Source organism: Equus asinus, chromosome 8, assembly GCF_041296235.1.
Source record: "Equus asinus isolate D_3611 breed Donkey chromosome 8, EquAss-T2T_v2, whole genome shotgun sequence".
NCBI classification, from domain to species: domain Eukaryota; kingdom Metazoa; phylum Chordata; class Mammalia; order Perissodactyla; family Equidae; genus Equus; species Equus asinus.
This window is the reverse complement of record NC_091797.1, coordinates 16694083-16719390: the sequence shown is the minus strand read 5'-3', so window position 1 is coordinate 16719390 and position 25308 is coordinate 16694083. Positions and strand designations below refer to the sequence as shown.

Below are 25308 nucleotides of genomic sequence, written 5' to 3'. Positions count from 1 at the left end.
AACTGGTTTAGATCCAGCACCTGGGTAAGTGTTTGTGAATTATCATTATGGCAACTTCTTTCACATTTCTGCCAACAAACTTAGATATGTATATATTTTTAATTATCATTGAGGTCAGTATATGCCCCTATTATCTCTGGCCTACAGATGCCAACCAGAACAGAGCTCTTCAAGGATGCAGGTGCATATCCTCATCAATGCATTTTTTTTAAAGTCTTAGTGAAAAAAAGAATTTCTGAGCTGTTTAAAAAAATTTGAGCATGTTTATTCATAAGAGTTACACAAAAGCTTTAAGTATGTTATCAATTATGATGACTAAATAATTTATTACAGTCAACATTACGTTCATATCTATAGTTCACAGTTACTGAATTTACTGTTTTTATTACCTTTTAAAATTCAGATATTATCAAATTTAATTCATGAAAGAGGATGTATTCAATAGAAGACTTTTTCAAAACGTGTGAACTGATAAAAGAAGATATGAAACTTTTACAGTCATTTTTTTTTAAGGGAAGTCACTTTGCTCTTAAGAAGAAACTGCACCATTAAAGATGTTCTATCTTATTTCTGTGGGGCATTTGCAGGTGGCAGGGCAGCTTTCCATCATGTCTTTTGTAGCACAGCCGTGTTTTCCGACCAAGTCGTCACAATTTGAGTACTTATTTACATGCATGCAGGGATTGGCTAAAATGAAATAAAAGGCAAATAAAACGCTGCTTCTTGGATGAAACTATCAGTTACCCAAAACTGTATTATCTCAGGGAAAATCTACTTACTCTGGACATTCTGTTATTTAAAGTTCAGTACATAATAAGACGTAACAGTTTTAAACGGCTTAACAGACATAACTTATGTAGCAGATATAGAGTTTACACACCTAGAGCTTTATAAAATCAAATAAATTTTCCTGTCTTGTACCAATAAGGTGCACAGTAACAGAAATAACCTTAATTCCCAATATGTTTCAGGTGTTACTTATTTAGCCCAGTGTGTATATGTGTGTGTGTCTGTGTGCTATCATATCTGCTTGTGGGATGAGTGGATTGTACAAAGCGACAAGGGTACCAAACGGGGAACACAAATCCATCTCCCATTCCATTCAACAAACCACAGGAAGGAATAGCATCCTCTACTAGCAGTGGCTCTGATGTGTGTGTGTACTGTCTGGGGATTAACAGAAGACTAGCTGGAACCTTCAACATTTTCTTAAAATAGCCCCACACTCTTTTTTCAGGTGCCTGCTTCCAGTGAAATGCAGCTGTTAGGGAGCAATCAAGTGATGGAATTGGCAGAGTGTGTCTGAGTTCTGAATGTGTGTGCATATGTGTGTGTGAGAGAGAGAGGAAAGGGGTAGCCACTCTGTGGAGCACAACATTAAGTTTCTTTTTTACATATTCCCTTTTGTTTAGGGGCAAAACCAAATCAGGCCTGACCCTGTCTGATATTGTAGTTGGTTGGTTTCTATACTTTTGCCTTTTCCCTCCCTCACCGAGAAAAAGAAGGACTTAAAGGGAAACTTAATCTCCACTTTGGCTTGGGTTAACTTTGCTCTGAATGACTACCTCATGTCTGTATTGTTTTAGTCATCATTACTCTCAAATGGCAGCTGAACTTACCACTTCATTTTTAGATCTGGTTTTATTGCCAAGGTCTAAAAGGTTGATGTAGGAAAAGGAAGACCCAGAAGCAGAATGGGGGCATATATCTATCAGGGCAGATTCTGAGACAGTCATCCTCAGTAAGGTCAGTGTCCATGTAGACATCACCAAGTAAAGATGCAGAATGGATATTACTTACTGCAAAGCCCATTATCACAATGATGAGGGCAGTCTCCACATGGTTCTCCTTTTTTATATGGGGTATTCATTCTTTTCACATAGTTTCCCCTGGCAATCAAAGTTTTGAAGGACAGAATTAGTGACAACAGTAAGGAATATAGGATTGTGCCATGGGAGTGGAATATACAGCAAGAGTCTCAAGAGCTTAGGAAAGAAGAGGAGGAATCTTTGAAGGGTGAAGCCACAGAGACAATTTCAAGGTAAATTGATAGTATATAAATATATGCAGAAGAAAGGAGATGGGGTTCCATCTCCTACTCTACTGCCTTTACTCCCACTGCCTTTACAGAGGACCAAAGGCATGCAGCCAGAAGACAGGTTTGCAGTAAGGTTCCTAAGAATTTTTGGTATTAGCATCACGCAGACTATTACTTCTTTATTAGATGAATTTGCTTTCATTGAGAATCTATTATGTGCCATGAACGATGCTAGACACTTAACATAGCTTTTCATATTTAATCCTCAGAAAGATCCTACAAGAAATGTATTGCCACTGCTTCTTTATAGATAAGAAAAAATGAGCTCCATGTTATTATGTTATTGGGGAACTGAAGGTCACACAACTAGTGAGTGGCAGAGCCAATGTTTGTATTTGAACCTTGTGGCCCCCAGAGCCCATTCTCTATACACCATGCTATTGATATCCCCATGGCTTTATCACCCCTGAGAATGCACTGCTTGTTGTTTCCTGTCTTTCCCAAGTCTCTCCATTCTTCAAAACCTGCCTTCAAGGCTCTCCATGAAGCTACCCTAGAACCTCAGATTGATGAAAGGGGTTGGATTATAGTTCAACGTGCAAGCCACTTGGCCTACTATATGCCCAAAAGGATCTCTTGCACTGTACTTACCCGGGGCAATACTGGCAAACATAGAAATACTTTAAAGTCTTGTGAGGACAGTAGGCTAATGCACAGCCGAGCTGGTGGGAAGTGGGCCAAACAAGCTGTAAGTGAAAAGTTTAAAATCAAGTCATTTTAATTAAATTTATAGTGTTCACACTGTTGGCTTTTTGTTTCTTAACTGCTTATTAGAAATCATCAATGAAGGGAATTTTAAAAGCTGAAAAGTATAGGCTTCAGATATTTTAAATTTCCCTATAAACTTGATGATTATTCTTTTAAAATCTCTCTTACAACTATAGCGCTTCATTTAACATCGAAGGAAGCTTTATGCATTCATGATACCTTTGTTATAACAATGATTCATTCCCAAATTCATAAATATGTAGACAACGGAGTGTTGGGCAATGAGGAGAAAGTCACCTACAAGCAATTTGATTTTTGCAGGGAAAAGAAGAAAAAAGCTTATTGTCGTTGTGTTTTTGTGCAGATAATCTCTGGTGCCCCAATATAACTTTTCTTTAATTTTAATATAATACAAAAATTATCTATTCAACAATTTTAAAAAGTGGATATATAAGGGGCTGGCCCCGTGGCCGAGCGGTTAAGGTCGCGCACTCCACTGTAGGCGACCCAGTGTTTTGTCAGTTCGAATCCTGGGTGCGGACATGGCACCGCTCATCAAGCCACGCTGAGGTGGCGTCCCACATGCCACAACTAGAAGGACCCACAACTAAGAATATACAACTATGTACCGGGGGGCTTTGGGGAGAAAAAGGAAAAAATCAAATCTTTAAAAAAAAAAAAGTGGATATATAAGAGTCTAATATTGTTGATTATTTTTCTCTTTAGCATTTCATCCTGTGACTGGCCCAGAGAAAAGACTTCAAGACTTTTGTTTAAAGGTCATTTACTGTTGCTTAAATATAATCGAATTCATTTCATCACTTTACTTCCAGAACTATCATTTAAAAAAATCTGCTGTGGCAAATCAAGGTCACAATGATGAGATAAGTGTTTGTGGGTATCCAAGAAATAGTAGACAGATGCTTATGTATATTAACAGGTAGCACATACTTTATAAAGAAGAGGAGCTTTCATGCTCACATAAAGATTACATAGCTCAGATGACTGCTTGGCATTTCCACGATAAACTCAGGAGAAAAAGTAATTCTGGGATGGTAGAGGACAAGAAACATTAAGCTTTTGTCATTTCATTTTTACCTGGGTGTAATGGCCAATTTTAACATTTGCTCGAGTACGTCCAAATCCATATTTAAAATATTTAAGTTCCTCGTAAAAATATTGGATTACATCTGGCCAAGATTTGATACGACTGGACATGAGTATATTCTCCCCACAGCCAGCAACTAAAAATTAGAAAAAACAATGAACCAACAGTTAAACCACTAGTGAAGAATCCTCACTGAAAACTATTAAAACATTACATTTTAGTTTTGGGGATCAATATCACCTCCCAAAGATGTGCAGCCATCTTTCACCAACTGACCTATGGGAGATATCCAATTTCAATTTCAACAGCTTGGCTCTGTGAATTGGAATCACTTTTCCTGCAACCTAGGAATAGCTCTTTTTTAAAGGTAAACAGTAATTCATTTTCAAACTGATTATGTAGTTTCATGCAATCACAGTCATCATTTTGGTAACACTAGTAAACTGATAAACACTGTGAATTGACAAGTATTGATTATCTGCTATGCCTTCGTGATATGCATACAGGGGATAGTCAAAAAAGTTTCAGACATAATTTTTATCCTTGGCTCTTCAGCTAAGGAAATAAGGGGAGCACATGTGAAGCAGAGAGCAAATAGATCAGATAGAGATGGGTTATCCAGTAGGAAAATGACAAAATCAAAGCCATGGATGCAAGAGTGACAATGGCATGTATGTGATGAGGTGGAGGCTGGCCAGATATTAGTAAAAACAAGTAAGATAGGTTGGAGTAGAATGGACAGGCAGAGTGGGGTGACCTGAGGACTTCGGAAGTTACATAGAGATTTAATTCTACATTAACACCACTTACACTTACGTTCTGGAAAGTTATACTGAAATAAATGATTATTTTCACCAGGAGCTTGTGGTTTGGTAACTTTGACAATACTGTGTTAAGCGGGAGATTTTTTTGCATTTCAGGAATAAATTTGGCATGTGGCTAAATAAGGATGATGAGTATCTAAATAGACTTAACTTCAGAAAAAAGTACTTCAAACAATTTTTTGTTGTTTTCCTCCCTCATAGCTTTTGCCTTTGATCCCTACAGACTCATTTTACTTTTTTGACTTGGAGTAGCAGGAGTAAAGAGATTTTAGGACAAGAGTTTAAAAAAGATGGAAGGACAATAAGAAAAGAAGCAGGGTGTGTGTGTGACAGGTGATAAATCTAAAACCAACAGACAAAAATTAGATCACCTTTCTCAAACTGCCATGTTTGCTACTTCAATGATTTTTAGTTAATTTTTAGTTTTTATAAAATGACATATCATTCACTGGAGAAGCTTGACTTACAGCTAATTTTTCGTTTGGAGGAAGAACTGTGAGTCAGGGTGCACTTTTTTGCCCACTTTTCAGCATTCTTTGCAGCTTCATGATTCCACATCTTGAAATAAATGAAAAACATTTGGAAATGAAAATACGAAGCTTTCATGAGATAATGGAGATGTGGATGATTATATTGAAAACAAATGCCTATCTGATGAATTATTTTCCCGAATTTCTTATTTTTCCATTGTTCTAACAAAAGATACATTTCTTGCTTTCCTAAATGACTTAGTTACTAGGAAGTGTCTTTCTATATGTGGGTCACAGGTGAAACATTTTAGGAAAAAGAATAGCCATCTTCTTAGCAGGAAAATAAATATTTCAAAACCAAGGCTCACTCTTTTAGATAGACAATACAGGTGATAATTCTTTTTTTTTCTAGCTTGGGGCTATGGCTATTTAACTAGAAATGAGACTAAATATGTGCTGTTTCCCCCCCCAAAATGTCTATTGCATCTGCAGTAGTCTTCATATGTTAATATACATTGGATGTTATAGTAAGCATTAGTAAGTTTGTGTTATACTAAATGAAATACAACGGTGTGAAGGACAAAATGTATGGAAAAATAAATGCTCACCCTTATCTCATATACAAAATAGAAAAAAATCTAGGAAAATCAATGCAAATAGGGATTTAGTATTATCGTAATTCAGACAAGCTAAGCCAAGATTACTAGCATTCCTTTAAAGGAAGAAAAAAAAAATGTCCCAAGCTAAGATGAGAAGAAATGTTCAGAATAGAGCAGACTTATCTTGTATCTTTGGGAAGGCAATTCCAATTACTTATTGTGGTCATGAGGTATTTATCCTGTGCATTTGGCACAACACACTTTCTCAGAAGTGAAGCTAGACATGAGACTCAGTGGAAAAATTCCTTCCCATAGCCTAGATTAAGAACCGACTGTCATAGAGTCGCAGAAATGGAATGAACCAGAAAGATAATAGATTCTATTTCCCATTAATTACAGGAATCCTTTCCAAAAAATACTCATTTTGACCATAATTGAAATATGTGTTCAGTACCTTCTAGGACAGCTCACTGTAGCATTAATTGCTACACAGATTTTTTTAATCTATTGAGGTATAGTATAGCCTCCAAATACCTATGATTTGTTGATTCTAGCTCAGCCCTTTGGGAAATCTAATTCATTTGTCATATAACACTTTAAATACTTGAATTGAAAAGAGAAACGGGAACTAATTTCTATTTCGCATCCCATATGTTACTGGCATTTTATTTACATATTTAATATTTCTCTAATAATCCTCACAAAGATTGAACAAAGTTTGAAGTATCATTTCCACTAATAGCCAAGAAAGCTGAGGCTCCTCCAGATTAAGTAATTATCTTAGAGTCAACTATCATATCCTCCTGGGATATTCTTTATTTAACCCAAATTATCTCCTACTTTATTGTGTTTGGGTTTCCAGGCTCTGCACCATGCCAATCAACATCTTCGGTATATGCTCTTTTTATTAATGTGTTGTCCAAATCTGTTCACATTATATAACATATGATCTGATCATGGCCAAAAAGAGTGGGACTCTCATATTCCAGACCTATATGCCATATTTTATTATACAGTTTAAGTTTTCATTTGTAGTTTGGCATCTAATTATTCAAGTTAGGTAATTTACAGGGTTTCTTCCACAACATTGGTCCATTAATTATATCTTCATCCTAGAATGATAGAATCAACATGTTCAGTTCAAACGCAGGGTGTTGCATTTAACCACCAGCCAATAGGTCAACTTTCTAGTGAAATAAACAGATTAGAGCATTTCACATATGTAGATCCTAGCTTAACATCCATTGCTAAATGGTTAAATGCTAGTTGATAACGATCCATCAACATGACAAAACTTACCATTTTAAGCATGTTGGAAGCAGTGGGCTTCACCATCCTTCTCATGTCATTGTGTGTATTAACAATCTCCATTTGGATTGATAGATGACGGGTTGATAAAGAGGAAACTGAGATATCTGACTTTAAAATGAAGCAAAAAGTTACTAAGGACAATGTTACCATATTGAAAAACAAAGTAACAGAACTACAATTGCTTTATTTCAATGTGGAAGTTAATAAAAATGTTTAGCTTTGTGTTCTCTAGCTTTAACATCAAACTCACCCAGAGGGCTAGTTAATACACAATTACAGGCTCCACCCCCAGAGTTTCTGATTCAGGAAGACTGGGTGGGGTGAGAGAATTTGCCTTTCCAACAGGTTCTCAGGGACCATGCTTTGAGAATCAATAAGTAGTCTAACTCATAAAATTGCGTGGAACTTGGGCTTGTCCTTTTGAATATCACCATTTTTTGCCTTCAATAATAGATTAATTTGATCCATAAGACCTATTTACACACGATCCTATCCTATAACATGCAAGAATTTAAAGTCCTCATCATCGGCCTAATTAGCACCAGAAAATGCCAATAGAACAAAAAAATAGTTCCAACCTTTTACTCAAAAAGAGAATTTGAGCCATATGATACCCAACAAGAAATATCTACTCAAAATGCAGAGAATTTCAGGCTTAAAAAACCACAGAGAAATCTAAGAAGGCTATAGTAGATCCAGATATTATTTAGATTAAACAATATGAGTGGCATTCTGGGGTGTCTCCGCCAACTGTATTCAGTATCTTATAGAGATTATGAGTTGTGTGCATACTTATGTTTAAACCACCCTCAGAAATTATCCTTTTCTATCTAAATAAGAGCATAACTAAGGGGCAACATATTTTTTAAAAATGGAAAAATTACTCATTAAAAATTATGGACTGAAAAAGCTGAAAGAAACCCCAGAAATCATTTAGTAGATGCTGTGCTGGTTCTTCTCTATTTGCTGTACTGCCCAACCTGTGTACTGCCCATCCTTCTGTGCCCTGACCTGTGGGCTGGAGCTGACCTTTCTGGTCTGCACGCCCTGGGCTCACTTGTCTTACTCAGGCTTTCTGGATAGAGTGAATCAAAGGGAGGCACTGGTAGGAAAATAGAGGGTTGAGATGGGGTAGAGGTCAGCACATTTCTTGCCACTCCCTTCCTACTTCTGCACTCCATCTCTGGAGTAGATATCTCCATTCTTGATCCCATTTTTTTGGCTTCAAACTCCATAACATTATTTCTTCCTCTAGTCCCTGAGGCCTAGCAGTGGAAAGGCTTTCCACTGCTGCTGGTCTCTACCTTTGTTCCTTCAACCCTGTTCCTTCCTCTACAAATATCGCTTCATTAATGCTCATGCACTGAAAACATTTGGGTTGAAAAAAGAAATGGTAATGATGTGACATGATGGAGGTGTTAGCTAAACCTATGGTGGTTATCATTTGTAATATATAAGTGTAACAAATCAACATGTTGTACAATTATGTGTATGTGTCAATTATATCTCAATAAATTTGGAACAAAAGAAAACATCTGTGTTGAATTCTGATCCTTATCTAGACTCTGAGTGAAAGAAGTGCCTTGTTTTACCCAGGAAAGAACAGATTCAGAAAGGTTGACTGGATTATGGAGAGTCTCTTTTTTCATTATATCCAGAAAGCAATTAATTTAAACTTAGAAGTGCAAATTAATAAACAGATAACATACCGTTTATGCTTATAGGCTCTCATTTAATAATGACGGCAACATATGGAAGCTACCATTGTTTTTTCGAAAACAGCTTACCACATTAAGCATTTTGCTATCAGTGTGCTCATATGTCTTTTTTATTTCTTGGATTTGCTAATAACATCTTTTGACTCACTGATCAAACCCAAAGAAAGTATTTGGCAAAAAAACCCCACTAAAGGCGTTCTGAAAATACAGTTTCAGAGGATCACAAGCATTTGAGTATAAGTACATCACTAAAGCTGGGCAAGTTTGCTTAAATAACTGAATTAGTGTCTAATTTCTTTGCACTAATGCATCCTTTTACTCAGACATCACCTCACATTGACCTTCTCATATGCACTAGTATTGCTTTTCCAATCACACCATTACCAAACACAAAGCAGCAAGAATAGTCCCTGATGTTTTAAAGTGCTATGTGAATAACAAGAGGGCAGAAGGCCAAACGTGCTCTTAAAGTTATAGCTCACACGATTAAGAAGCCAAAAGCAAATGATAACTGAGACCCTTGAATGTGCAATGGGTTTCCTGGAAGCCAACACTGTGAGTACTAAGCAGCAGACCCATCACACTCAGCCTTGGGGATATTCATAACATTCATTAATATATTGTCACATTTTCTTTCCCTGTATCTTAAAAAAGCTGTGAAAGAATTTTAATTTCTACACTTTATGGAAGTACTATTATATAATTTGTTTCTCAAAGCACCCCATTGTGGTAAGAATTATCATCTCCACTGGAAAAAATGAAGAAATTAAGGTTCAGAGATATTCTAGACTAAATAAATCACTCCTTAATGGACACTGCTCAGAATAAATGGCAGGATTGACTAAAACTCTATGCCCATTTTATAGATGAGGACCCTGGAAATTAGACATGTTAAAAATCTCTTATCTAAACTTACAAAATCAGTGAGCAAAAATGCCAGAATGTGAACAAATTCTTTTGACACTAAATAAATCCTAGGGTCTTTCCAGGTCAAGAGACTGGCACCTACAATGCAATGATCACTTAGGAAATAGCACTTCTAAACTTTAGCTAAAATTCTTCTTCCCATGTGCTGATACTAATCTACTTACATGGTGCACAAAGATGGTAACCAACTATGGAAAACTTGTTTTTTCTTATCTTCTTTTGAGAAATATGGAAGATGCTTTCTTCTTTTTGTTTTACTCAAATAACTTCCTAGTCTGGTAAAAGCTTCAGTTCTTTAGAAGTCAAACTCACTATCCCTTTAAATAAATACAGAAGTCAAATTATGATAATCACTAAACTTCAAGGGTATAAAATTGCCTTCCTTTTTCCTGGTACACCACCTAACCTACTTGTTCTTATAGTCAAGGAGGGTAAGAGGAAGTAGAAATTTACGGGGCAGATCTTTCATTTCTTCGAGTTTCCTCTTTTAGCAAGGAGCGGGATATAGCCTATTTTTCTAAAATCTTGTATCTTTCTCTACTTGTTCACTTTCCACTTGTTTCTCAACCTACTACATTCTGTCTTCTGTCCCCACAACCCTACTGAACTGGCATTTGCTGAGACCATCACAACCTCATCAATGGTAAATATAATGGAAACTTTTCATTCCTTATGCTATTTGTCTCAGTAGCATTGGGAAATGTTGCGTACATCTTTCTTCTTGAATCACTTTCCCCTTGACTTTTGTGATGTTGCTATTTCTTCTTCTCAGTCTCCTTCCCTTTAAGCTTCCCTTCCTCTGGCTCACCCTTCAATCTTGGTATTCTTCAGTATTCTTTCCTTTTTTACTTTATACACTTTCCACCTTTGCAGTTTCGGTGTCACTTATATGCTGATGACCCCCAAACCTCTACCTCCAGCTCAGATCTCATTCACGCCTCGCCCGAAACCTACCTGCGCCAGATAAATTCATCCTTGGCTCCCTTCTATGCCTGATCATCATCAGGTGCCCTCTATTCTAGTGAATGGCATCACCAGTGACCCAGTGATGCAAACCAGATGTTGTCACCCTCTCCTCACATCTCATGTCTAATCAATCTCGGAATCCTGTAGCTTCTACTTTGGAATTAGATCCTCATTCCCATAATCAAGCACAGGCCACTATCATAACATTTCACTTACATTACTGAGCAAGTTCCCAACGAGTCTCCCTGCCTCCTGTGTTGCCCTCTGTCATATGATAGAGTGGTCTTTCTGAAATGCAAATCTGACTCTATCTGTCTCTAATTTGAACGCTTCCTGATTGCTTAGGTCTGATAAGACTGGAGCCTCCTCTTACAACTCCAGCTTCATCCCACAGTTCATCTCTTCTAACTCCACCAAACATGACTGTCTCTTACTTCTTCATACTCTAAACTGGCTTCTGCTCAAACTCTCATGCTCTCTCTCTTATCTGTCACACTTCAGACCTGATATAACCTTTTCCTCAAATACTTCCCTTTTCCATCTCTCTCCTCTCTCCTCACTGGTCTAAATTCTACTAATTGTATTATCATCAGGACTAGATGAGATGATAAATACAAAGTGCTTAGAATTTTTTAAAAATAGCAAATGTTCAGTAATAATGTTCTTTGAAGCCCCATAGGTACCTTTGCAATGCACTTATCATACTTTTAAAATTGCCTGTTGACCCATAAATCCTCTACTACTCGAAGTGTTATGTGAGCAGTAGCAAGTTAATCTTATTTATTGCTCCATCCCTAGCATCTAGCAAGTGTCTGGTATAGTAGACATTAAATATGTGGTTGTTGAATTGAACTAAATTGAAATGGAGTGAGCTAAACTTTGGAAGCCAAAATTATACTTTCATTTTTGAACTGTTGCTGTTTAGGACTTTGTAATATCAAATATACACTTTTGTAGGTCTAGAAACTATATCTTCAAGCATATGTTAAATTCTTCAACTGAATAAGCTACTCATGATAAAAATGGATTTCTATAAGGCAAGCAGTGAGTTACTTTATGCTTCTGATTCATGCTATACTTCACATCTGATGCTCATTGCTGACCTACTGTCTATTGCTTAGTAGTTTTAACCAGTAAGAAAGTTATTGATTACTGTGAATATATGCATTGGTGAGAACCAAGGTGTATTATATGACCAGAGAAGATTTCTTTTTGCTCCCCATGCCAGGAGATTTGCAAACATCATCTTTGTCTGTGTAACATTCACCATGAGTAATGGGTAAGGCAGCCTTATTATTAGAGCTTAAAATCTATCTTCTAAGTCAAATCCTTACCATTCCTGCAGCTTGTTGCAGCACTAACATGAAGCATATGACCACCAACACCATTGTCTCTGAGAAGAAATGAAGCATTAATGAGATTTATGAGTACATAGAAATAGCTTACTTTATGAACAAAATTATTATAATATTAAGAAATGGATTCATATAACTTTTTGCAGAGATTTTGTAGAATATAAGAACAGATTTTCTTGGTCAGATGAACAGTTTTTCTCAATGAAAGTCAATCTCACCCTTTACCTACAAATGCAGGCTTTATTCTTGTGTTACCCATTGCTAGGTTGGAACCCAGGAATTCTTCTTAATACCTTTAGAAAGACAAGAATTTGAGACCTAACCAAAGGAGAAGTTGATCTGTAATAATTCATATCACTGATGAGCGTCTCCAGTTGGAGGAAGTTAGTTTAAAACCTTGTCTTAAAAAATTTCTCTCTTGGTCATTATACTTTTTAATGTACCAGAGAACAAAGCAAGTTGCAGATTTGCAAGATTGTACGCTAAAGTTATACAAGTGAATACTCCAAAGAGTGATGGATTTATATTTCCATCACACTCTTACTCTTAGTCCATATAATTCTCCACTGTTATTACTATTATTAAAAAATTGCCAAGTGTTACTTTTATAACAATTCTTTTATTTTAGAAGTTATTTCTTAAAACACCTTTTTCCCATGAAATTTTGCTCTAATTCTTCTTTATGACTATTAAGTATTAATGTTGGCTATCATTGTCCCAGTGGGGATCCTGTCCGAAAAGTTGGACAGCCTGCCCCCTTCAACCAATTTGTGTATGACATGTTTTTGACTATCCTCAGTTCCCTAATATCTTTGTTCTGAATATACTGCAGTTTATCTCTACTCCCCATTAAAAAGTGTTAAGTCAAATATGAGTACAATATGCCATGCATGATTCATCTTTTGGTTTATTTGGTATATTGGACCAAGGCAATGCTGAAAAAAATATTTGATATAAACCCTAATAATTAATACACTCCCATCTACTAGCAGTAAAGTTGAGAATAAAATTAAAGACTACAAAAGTTTTATTCCCACTGTAGACAGCTCTTATTATTAAATAATGCAGCAAATGTTTTACCTGAAATGAGCAGATGGGAAGGAAAAGATGTTTCTATGTCCAAAGAGAGATGAACTTATTTTGTTCCTCAGAACAGCAGTATATATATGAAACACAAATCACTTCTCTTTCCTGTTTGGTTACTCTGAATTGTACAAGGTAGTAGTAACGTGTGACAGTGAAAACCTCCCCTAAAAGGTCTTATCACCTGCTTCAGTACTAAATAAGCCCAATATTGAGTTCTAAAGAAGAATTCAGTTAATAATTGCAGTTCTGCTGTAATTAGGGTTAACAATGTTAGTAATGATAGGTTAGGGAAGACAAGTTTTACGACAATGGTCTAGAGAATATAATACAATTTAACTAGATAGAGACGTATGTATTTTTTCTCAAAAGCATTCCATGGAATTACTAACTAATTAGCATTCAGTAAATTGCCCTTGTGTCGTCTAAGCATGATATAAGGCATATTAAAAAAAATCTCACGTTATGTTCCATTATTAAAATCATTCATACAATCTGAGATTTAATGAATGCAGGAAAATAATTTTTACCTTATTTTTATCATCAAATGCCACTATATTGAAATAATGCGTTCAAATAATTTTCTAGAAATACAGTATCATAATTTGCTGAAAGAAAAGATCTCCCAAATACATCAAAGGGGGAAAAATGAGTTTGACATATGTAATAAATTTATTCTAAAAACTGTTAATTTTTCATGCTTTCATTAAAAAATAGTTTTCCTCCAAGATTGTGTTAATCTAGATTGGAAAGGCAGCCACAATAGTGTTTTAGGGAGTGGTCTCTGCAGCCAGTCGCCCTTGTTCATATCCCAGCTTCACCGCTCACTAACCAAGAAAACATAAGCAAGTGATATATTTTCCTCGTGCCTCAATTTTCTCAACTGTAAAATGGGGTAATCTTAATAACCATGAGATGTTAGAGTTATTATGAAATAAGTTAATTCAGCTAAAACTCTTAGGGCTTGCAATATTGTAGGCACTTAGTGACCTTTATTATTATCTTTCACTAATTTTTAATTAATTAATTTATTAGTAACACTGGACAAAGCAAGATACTATGGAGTATGGAAAGAACTATATGGGGGGGATGGCCCCAGGCCATAGTGGTTAAGTTTCCCGTGCTCTGCTTCAGCGTCCAGGGTTCACAGTTTGGATATTGGTGCCAACCTACACCACTCCTCAGCCATGCTGTGGCAGTGACCCACATACAAAATAGAAGAAGACTGGCACAGATATTAGCTCAGGGGTAATCCTCCTTACGAAAAAAAAATAAAGAAGTATATGTGGAAGAAGTGATAGCAACCTGGTAGCATAAGATGTTCCTCCTTTTTATTCCCCCTTTTTAATCAACAAATTAGACAATCATACATAAACAAAGGCACCTTTGTGGATATTTTGGAACCTAGGACTTTTACTCCAAGAGTCCAGAGAGGAATTTCACTTACCAATGCAGCTGGTAAGAGACAGACAAACCTCCATCTGAGCTGTGGAACCAGCGGAGCCAGCAAAACTGCCTAGACCCCTCTTGCCACAGTTGGGCAAAAAGTCAGGTGGCTTACGCCTAAGCAGGCACTCATGTACGAGCCAGTGCAGAAGTCTAGCCTTCCCGAAGGGAGACTCTAGCACAACACTGGAGGAAAAAGAAAAAATAGGAATCTAGTCACAGTGGAGTTGGTAACAGAAACTTTCTTGGCACCTCCCTTCCCCTAAGGAAACACTGTAGGGAGCTGATTTATCCAGCAGAAGCGATCTCTCCCGCAGGGAAAAAGGAAAGTGGTGCGTGACAGCCCAGCTACCCCAGCTGGGCGGGATGCGGCTGGAGAAACCCATTTCTCCCCACCAGCACCTGGAGTAGTACGGTGGGAGCTTTAGCCTGGGGGGACAGAGGACATTGGGAAAGAGGCAGATAAGAATTTCAAACAGTGTTAAAGGGATTGTGCTCAGCAGAAATTCTACCCACCAATGTCTCGGGGTGCCATCCTTGGAAATCTCCCTACCAGGTCCATGGGCACCCCCAATGCACCAAATGCTAAACCCACATCGCCTTCAACTCTACTGGCAGCTTTTTGTGCGTGCTCCCCAGTGCACCTGTGAGAAGGTACTCTGGAAAACTGGGAGCATAGTCAGTAAAGAGGCCGCAGTTGATGGGCAATGGATAAACTACAAAGTTGAGCTATAGCGCCACCTTCTGGAAAACAACAGAGGATTCCAAAGCCAGCTGGGTGAATTAAAAGAACCAGAATAGACACAAAAGATTAAAAATTCACCCTCAAGGGGAAACAAGAAAAGTGCAGCAGATACAGTTTCACAAAAACTGAAAAAAACACACCTCACATAATAGAAATAAAACTCCATCTGCTGAAGACAATGGATAAAGAGTTGAAGAAGTGTCTGCTACTTCAAAGGGAAAGCAGAAATGCATAACTACAAGTAACAAGAAAAATCAAGATAATATGGCATCACACAAAGAAAATAACAATAATTCTCCAGAAATTGACGTCAAAGACATGGAATATTGTGATATAACCAATAAAGAATCCAAAATAACTGGTATGAAGAAACTCAATGAGTTATGGAAAACTCAGAAAGAAAATTCTGTGAAATCAGGAATAAAATATGAACAAAATGACTTCTTTACCAAAGGGATTGCAATTGCAAAAAAGAAACAAGTATAAATTCTGGAGATGAAGAAATCAACAAATGAGATGAAGAATGCAATAGAGAGCATCTGTAGCAGGGCAGAGCAAATGGAAGGAATGGTAAATGAATTAGAGGATAGGAATTTTGAAATGGTAGTTAGAAGAGAAAAAGAAACTAAAATTAAAAAGAGTGAGAAAGCCTACCAGAGTTATTAGATTCCATCAGAGAGATAAATATCAGAATAATCGGAAATGTAGGAGAAGAGAAAAAGGGTGCAGAAAGTATATTTAAAGAAATAATAGCTGAGGACTTCTCAAACCTGGAGAAAGACAGAATTATAAGTCCACGAAACTAATAGGACATCTTTTCATCTCAATGCAAGAAGATCTCCAAGATATGTTATAATGAAACTGTCAAAAATCAATGGTAAAGAAAGAATCCCAAAGGCAGCCACAGGGAAAAAAAGGTAACCTACAAAGGAACCCCTTTAGACCATCAGCAGATTTCTCAGCAGAAACTCTACAGCCCAGGAGAGAGTGGAATGACATATTGAAAATGTTGAAAGATAAAAATTGCTAGCCAAGAACACTTTCCCTGGCAAAGTTATCCTTCAGATATAAAGGAGAAATAAAGGCTTTCCCAGACAAACAAAAGCTGACCGAGTTCACTACCACTAAACCTGCATACAAGAAATGCTGAAAGGAGTTCTTCAAGCTGAAATGAAAAGACGCTAATTGGTGATATGAAAGTACACAGTACATTCATAATGGTGAAAAATGTACAGTCAGACTTAGAAAAATGTAACTCTATATTAGGATAGTGTACTAACCACTCAACTATTGTATAAAAGTTGAAGGAAAAGAGTAGTAAAAAAAACTATAGCTACTATAAACTGCTAACAAATACAACATAAAAACTGGTAGATTATGACATCAGTAACATGAAAGGGAGGAGGAAAATGCTGAAGCCTTCATAGGCGATTGAAGATAAGCTGCTATCAGTTGAAAATGGATTATTTTATTTATAAAATGTTTTATGTAAACCCCATGGTAACCACAAAACAAAAACCGAGAGTAGGTCCACAAAAGACAAATAAAGAGGAACAAATCATATCACCATGGAAAACAACCAATCTACAAAGGTAGGCAGAAAAAGAGGGAAAAAGAAACATTGGAAATACAAAACAATCAGAAAGTGATTAATAAGATGGCATTAGTAAGTCTTTACATATCAATTATTACTCTAAGTGTAAATGGATTGAATTTGCCAAGCAAAAGGCACAGAGTGACTGGACAGATAAAAAAGAAGCCTCAATTATATGCTGCTAAAAGAGACCCAATTCAGAATTAAGGATCCACATAGACTGAAAGTGAAAAAGTGGAAAAAGATATCCCATGCAAGTGGAAACCAAAAGAAAGCAGGGGTAGATATACTTATATCAGACAAGATAAAATTTAAGACAAAAACAGTAAGAAGAGACAAGGAAGGTTATTATATAATGGTTCATCATATACAAATCTATAAATGTGATATACCATATTAATAGAATGAAAGAAAAAAATCATATGATCATCTCAATAAATACAGAAAAAGCATTTGACAAATACAACATCCCTTCATGATAAAAACTCTCAACAGTCGGGTATAGAAGGAACATACCTCAACATAGCAAAGACCATATATGACAAACCCACAGTTATTATACTCAATGGAGAAAATTAAAAGCCTTTCTTCTAAAATCAGAAACAAGACAAGGGTGACCACTCTCAACTCTTATTCAACATTGTACTGGAAGTCCTAGCTAGAGCAATCAGGCAAGACAAAGAAGTAAAAGGCATCCAAATCAGAAAGGAAGAAGTAAAATTATTGCTATTTGCAGATGATATCATCTTATATACTGAAAATTCCAAAGGCTCAACTAAAAAACTGTTGGATCAAATCAATGAATTCAGTAAAATTCAAGAATATAAAATCAATACAAGGAATCAGTTGCATTTCTATGCACTAACATGAAACATCTGAAAAAAAAATAAAACTATTCCATTCAAAATAGCATCAAAAACAATACGTTATCTAGGAATAAATTTAACCAAAGAAGTGAAAGATCTGTACAATGAAAACTAAAAGACTTTGCTGAAAGAAATCAAAAAAGACAAAACAAATGGAAAGACATCCTGTGTTCATGAATTGGAAGAGCTAATATTGGTAAAATGTCTATGCTACCTAAAGTCATCTATAGATTCAACTCAATCCCCATCAAAATTCCAATAGCATTTTTCACATAAATAGAAAAAAATCAATGCTAAAATTATTATGTAGCCACGAAAGACTCCGAATAACCAAAGCAATCATGAGATAGAAGACTTTTGAGGCATCACACTTTCTTATTTGATATTATACTACAAAGCTATAGTAATTTAAACAGTATGGTACTGGCATAAAAATAGACACATAGATCAATGGAACAGACTAGAGAGCACAGAATTAAAGCCCTGTATATATAGTTAATTGATATTTGAAAAAGGAGCAAAGAGCATCCAATGGGGAAATAATGGTTTCTTCAACAAATGTGTTAGGAAAACTGGATAACCACATGCAGAACAATGAAATTGGATCCCTATCTTACACCCTTCACAAAAATTAACTCAAAATGAATCAATGACTTAAACATAAGACTTGAAAACATAAAATTCTTAGAAGAAAACATAGGGAAGAAGCTCCTTGACATTGATCTTGGCCAAGATTTTTTGGATATGACATTACAAGCACAAACAACAAAAGAAAAATTCAACAAGTGGGACTACATCAAACTTAAAAGCTTCTGCATAGCAAAATAAACAACAAAATGAAAAAGTAAACTGTGAAATGGGAGAAAATATTTGCAAACCATGTATTGGATAAGAGGTTGATATTCAAAATTTGTGAAGAACTCATACAACTCAAAACAAAAAGACAAACAATCCAATTAAAAACTAGGCAGAGGAACTAAATAGATATTTTTTCAAAGAAGACACCTAAATGGCCAACAGGCATATGGAAAGGTGCTCAATATCACTGATCATCAGGGAAGTAAAATCAAAGCCACAATGAGATGTCACCTCATACTTTTTAGAATGGCTATCATCAAGAAGACAAAAGATAAGAAATGTTGGTGAGGATGTGGAGAAAAGGGAATAATTGTGTACAGTTGACACAGCCACTATGGAGAACAATATAGAGGTTCCTTAAAAAATTAAAGATAGGGGTCGGCTCTGTGGCCAAGTGGCTGGGTTTGCGTGCTCCGCTGCGGCGGCCCAGGGTTCGGATCCTGGGCGCAGACATGGCACTGCTCGTCGGGCCACGTTGAGACGGCGTCCCTCATCCCACAACTAGAAGGACCTGCAACTAAGATATACAACTGTGTACAGGGGAGCTTTGGGGAGATAAAACAGAAAAAAAAAAGAAAAGATTGGCAACAGTTGTTAGCCCAGGTGCCAATCTTTAAAAAAAAAAATTAAAAATAGAACTACCATACAATCCAGCAATCCTGCTTTTGAGTATATATGCAAAGGAAATAAAAACAGGTTATCAAAGAGATTGATGCACTCTGTGTTTATGTCAGCATTATTCACAACAGCCAAGATATATGTCCATCAATGGATGAGTGGATAAAGAAGAGGTGGTATATATAATACTATTTAACCACGAGAAAAAAGAAAATCCTGTCATTTGCAGCAACATGAGTGGACCTTGAGGACATTATGCTAAGTGAGATAAGTCAGACAGAGAAAAACAAATACTGTATGGTATCTCTAATATGTGGAATTAAAAAAAAGCCGAGCTCCAAAAAACAGAGTGGAATGGTGGTTACCAGGGGCTGGGGAATGGGAGAGATGTTGTTTAAGGGTACATACATGCAACTAACAAAAAAGTGAGTCATGGAGATTTAAACCATTTAAAACTCAGCCTGCTGGCAAGAGTCAAATTAAGCAAAAGACAATCCCACCTATTGCTAAAACCTCTGAAAAGATTAAGGAGTCTTAGAGTAAGGGTCAAATTTAGTATATAGCTCCCAGCAAATACTTCCTCCCGGAAAAATAGCTCAGAAAAGAATATTGCTTTCTTACCAAAGCAACATCAGTTCAAAGTAACTTCTATTAAATAGAGAAGAGGTGTTATGGAAGTGAGAAAGAAAAAAGGACAACATATGGAGGTATTAGGAATGGACTGGATTCAAATAAATCATGAGATAACCATGTTTTTGAGGGTGTCACGCTACTCAGAAAACAAAAAGAAAAAGAAAACTGAAACATCAGCCGGGATTAAAAGAGGCTGTGACTGTTTAAAACTTAAAATTCCAGTCAGGTGCATAGTGATATTTTGGCCAATGACCAACTGCATATATGACAGTGGTCCCCTAAGACTTGTACCATATAGCCTGGATGTGTAGTAGGCTATACCATCTAGGTTTGTGTAAGTACACTGTATAATGTTTGCACAATGATGAAGTCACCTAAGGGGCATTTCTCAGAACATATCCTCGTCATTAAGTGATGTCTGATTGCATTTGAAACTCACAACTGTGTATGGTCCTGAGCTTAGATAGCTGTTCCATCTTCAAAGAGAGCATAGTCTCTACTTAGCAACTTCAGTGATAACTGAGAAATATGCACACACACACACACACACACACATATATATATATACTTTAAAGTGAAGTTTCTCTCAGAGGGTAGAGCTGTGGGTCACAGAGAATAATGAAAAAGGGAACAAAATCAGGGATTAACCAGAGAACAATCTCCACCCCCGTGATAGGGGGTATCTCACCATGTCTTCTTAGCAGGATTTCAGAAATGCTATGGACCACTGCCTGATATATGTCTTCCATTTTCCCCCATTCTGACTGACATTGTTTGTTGCAGTTATCAAACTCCTCTTTTATTATTTTGTATTAACTCTGTGTAGGGTTAAAATCTTGTTTTAATTTGTAGATCACAAGATCAAGAGAAGCATCCCTTGTGTGGAGAGATGCAGACTTTGAGAAAAATGCCATGACTGGATGTGACCTTTGTGGTATCTCTTTTGGGAAGAAGGGTAGGTATAGCTTGCAGGTGTTAAGGAGAGTGAATTAAATTTTTGGTCTAGAAGGATGTTATGTGGTATTATCAGATATTTCCTGTCCTCCTCCTTCCAGGCACATGGTAGAATTGCATTTCTCCATTTCTTAAAGTTATTAATGACCATGTCACTTGTTTAAGCTAATAAAATGCTAGCAGAATCGATCTATGTCATTTCTAGATGGAAGCTTCAAAGATGTTTCCATATTTCCTTTTTCTACTATGGTGATATTCATTCAATGGTGAAACCTCCATCAGTTTGATCTTTGATTGAAGGTAACGTGCAGCAATGTTCCTCTCCAACTTGTGATGGAAATATAACATGAGTGAGCAATAAACATATACTATTTAAGTCACTAAGATTTAGGGGCTATTTTGTTTCTGCAGCACTACCCAGCCCATCCTGATTGAAACTGTATACAAAGCCATTGAAGGTTTGTATATCCTGAGAGTGGTACGGTCTGGTGTGTATGTGGCTGGAAGGAAGACTGGAAATTACATCACCATCATCAAGAAATGACGATTACCTGAACTAGACCAGTATTGAGGTTGGCTGTGGGACATAAGACGTGGAATTGAGAATGCCTTAAATCCTTTTGCCATTATGAAATATATAAAATGCTTTGTTATTTTCCATGTGCTTGTAACTTGTTAGATCTTTGGAAGCTGAATAGATAATCAGCTTTCCTCACAATACAGATACTTTAGTCCAGAAATCATTCAGGTAAAAGAATCTGCCCAGATAAGAGTGACAGGGAGACAGCTGGCTTAACCTAAGGCTTGAAGGGAAGTTTTTGTTCCTCTTTACTAATAATTGTCATGGACTGCATGTAATAATGATTTCATCAAAAGAGTTTAAGCAGTTTTTTTATTTGTTTACTATATTTCGCAGACTTGGAAGCTAACTGAAAGACAAAGGAGAACAGGAAATTTGTTTAATTTAAGTGACTTTATTTTCACTCAAAGAACTAAATGATCATTTTTAAAACCATTTGATCAACTTTGCTTCTTCCCTCTTGCTCTAATGAACGTGACAATTTTTCTTGTGCAGGCAACCTCTTCTAAACTTAGAAATCTTTAGTGAATTATTACAGTGTTTCAGGTTACTTTTAATGCTATGTTTATCTAAATAGCTTGGATTCAAAGAAAGATAATCTTAATAATAAGGAGAGCGCCCATAGTCACTGAGTACCATTCATCATTCTTATTTTAAATCTGATGCTTGACTTTTTCTGAATGAAATTTATGTCTATGTCAGTGGGAAACAAAATGAAAGTACAACTAATATTTTCTGTGAATTTTTCTGGTAAAAATATTACAGAGAAGGATAACAAGACTCAAAGGAGAGGAGATAATTGAAGATGACGAGTATAGAGGAAAAAGGATCATTCTTGATTTCATATTGTCTGTTAAGTTCTCCCTTCCATCCAATCAATTGGCAAGTCCGGTCAGTTCTACGGTTAGACATGTATCTCCTGTTTAACTTTCACTGTACCTCCTAGTCCAAACTTCCATTATTGCTCACTCACTTTACTTCAATAGCCAGCTAACCTTTCTTTTTTAGCTAAGTCTTATAAAAATAGGGCACAGGCATTGCTGTGGTACAATTGGCAGTATACGATATGAAAAAGGTATATAGTTACATAATGATCATGCACATTAGCCTGTCATTCCCTTTGATCATCAAGTCTCCCCTCAATTATTTGAAATTGTTAGGTCTTAAACAGAGGCTCACACACTCATTATAATATAGCAATTATCATTTAGGATCAAATGCTGTTTAAAATGTGATGTGATTCTTAAAAATAATTGAGAAGAATTGATGGCTCACATGTCACGGACAGCCAGGCCATTCTTTGTAAGAGCTGTGACTATAGATAATTAATCCTTAGAAGAAACTGCCCCATTGCTGCTTGGCTCCCATGGCTCCATGGTTGCCTTTCCTGGGAAAGTCTGAAGTAGCAGGAAGAACATCCAGTCCCGTGCTTGTGCTGTCACATCTGCTAACATCCACTAGTGAGACTTTTTGTCCCTTGACAGAAAAAAACCAGTTTCTCAGATCCAGTGGAGTATTGCAAACTCTCATCACCCCACCTGGCCCTCTGCCATGAGTCTGTGCCCTGTCTGGAATGGCGAGAAGCTATATCCCGTTGTCCCTCCTTGAGTTAGAGATCTTCTTATTCCTTGAAGCCTGGCCTAAGGAAGCTGGGAGGTGACATTAAATCTTACTTTTTTATTCATTTCCTGCTGTTGTATAAAAACGCATTCACTGAGGAGATAAATACACGTGCTCTTAGTTCCATGTTTAAAACTACAGATTAATTTTTAATAGCATTAAAACATAAACTGCAGGTGAAGCCAAGTCGTGGAGGAGGGTATAATTGAGGAGACAGGAGACAAATGAATCTGGTGACTCGAGAACGTTGAAAACCTTTGGCCCCAGCTCTCTGCCTTCCTCTGGGTCTTTCTAGTCATACAGTTCAGAAAAAGCTTCTGTACTGTTTGTTATTTTGGATTGGGTTTTCTTATTGTTTTGCAATACAAGAATACGAACTGATATATCTATTTAGTTGGATAGGGATATACATAAAAGCAGATATTTTGGAATTGTAGAGGAAACTATTTATCCTTACTATGCTATCTTCTAGGGGATCCCAAATAGTTGCATTATCCTACTATCGTAAGGGGAAAAGTTTGGGAATAGAGTTTCTAGCCAGTTTATGAAGGGTCACAACATTTCAAGTTAAACGCTTTAATTTATAGGAAACAGAATCTTTTGGAAGATTTTTAGGCAAGAGACACATACTAAGTGTGCTCCAGGAAGTATAGTTTGGTAACAGGGCACATGGTGACTGGGATTTGATGTGATAAGTTAGGACACTCATAATTGATAGACCAGGGAATGGAGTTCAATGATACTTAAGAATATCATATCCCCACAGCCTCAATCTTTTTTCCTTATGTAAAGAATTTGTAACAAGTCATGGTTTTCAGGTACTTTCCTGTTAAATCATCCTTTATTAAAGTCTCCTTTGTGGAATCATACATTAGAAAATAATACTCTTTGTGTAGTCTGAGCAGAGTAATAATGATATCTAATGTTTGCATAATGTTTTACTGTCAGGAAAAGTTCAGAAATATCATTATGTAAGAAGAAGACTGTAAAGTAATTGGGCAAGAATTTTTATTTTGACGCTTAGAAAAACTGGCTCAGAGAGTTAGGTAATTGTTTGATGTGTGAGTTCAGAGAATGGGAGCAGGTGCAGATCATCCTTCTCTAGAGATTCTTGGCTTTTCATTTCTCCATATGGCTTCATAGGAAAAAGAAAAGGCTAACGCCTAGTTTATTCCACCAAAGGAGATTGAAATTAGTTTAGTTTCTCAGCTACCTCCTTATCACCTTGACCCAGTGACCCAAAAGTATACCAGAATCAAAGTTCTTCTTCCCTTCCTTCCCTCCTTCTTTCCCTCTCTTCCTTCTCTCTTTCTTTTCTCTTTCTCTCTCTCTTTCTTTCTTTCTTTGTTTCTTTTTGTGGTGTAGGTTGGCTTCATCCCTTTGATCACTTTTATCTTGATTCTGTGTTTGTTATCCCTGCCAGCCTTAGTTCAACCTAAAATTTGGCAAGTCAGCACCCTAAACTCATAACTCCAAGTTGCTGAGAAAAATGTTGAACCTTATTTGCATCCCTGTTAGTAGTAATGATCTCCAGTTAATGGAGTTCTTTATATTTAGAAAATAATATAAAACCTGCTCACATTGCTTTAAAAATTGAGGAGATCCATACCTGCTATGAAGTCAGGATCTCCCAATGCAACTAACAGCACATATGGGACATATTAGATCCTCAACATGTATTATGAAAGACTATCCTTGGTTTACGAGAGGTATGCATAATGGTGCTGGATATCCAATGGAGAGTCAATTATAAATATAACTTGATATATATCAGAGCCCATAGTTGCCTTTAATTTCAATGTTCTTGTTCCATCAAATATATTGTGCTATATTCCTTTATACTAAATGTTTAGATATTTTTACTTTCTCTTTAAATTTTACATGCATGAAACAACCAATATATCAACTTATCATTCTAAAATAATAAACATAATTTAAAGAGAGAGAGAATTTGGGAATCAACTAAACTTTCTTGATTCCTTTACATGTTTCTTCCTTGTATTCATTATGTTTCAAAGGGAAGTTGGCTCTTATTTCTTCCTCCCCACAAAAATAGAAGTGATGTTCCATGTTAACCAAAGAGGTGGAGATGACGACTATTCTCTTCTTTATTTTCAATAGATTGAAGAACAGATTGTGTTCTTTTGCATACAATCATAGCAGGAAATACATTAATGATTTCTTAAATCCTTTGCCAAAGGACTCTTTGGTAAAGAATCCTTTGACT

General features: G+C 36.4%; 1 protein-coding gene across 1 annotated transcript; it reads right to left on the bottom strand.

Moving 5' to 3' along the window:
* Positions 1 to 246: 246 nt before the first annotated feature.
* On the bottom strand, positions 247 to 14999 carry LOC123288337 (cysteine-rich venom protein-like). The gene is made up of 9 exons (XM_044776833.2): positions 14866 to 14999; positions 14615 to 14799; positions 12064 to 12122; positions 7107 to 7226; positions 5206 to 5296; positions 3905 to 4050; positions 2690 to 2784; positions 1801 to 1889; positions 247 to 687 (listed from the first exon to the last, which is right to left on the bottom strand). Exons 1-9 carry the CDS (start codon positions 14997 to 14999, stop codon positions 560 to 562), a joined length of 1047 nt encoding a protein of 348 aa, XP_044632768.2. The 3' UTR covers positions 247 to 559.
* Positions 15000 to 25308: the final 10309 nt, after the last annotated feature.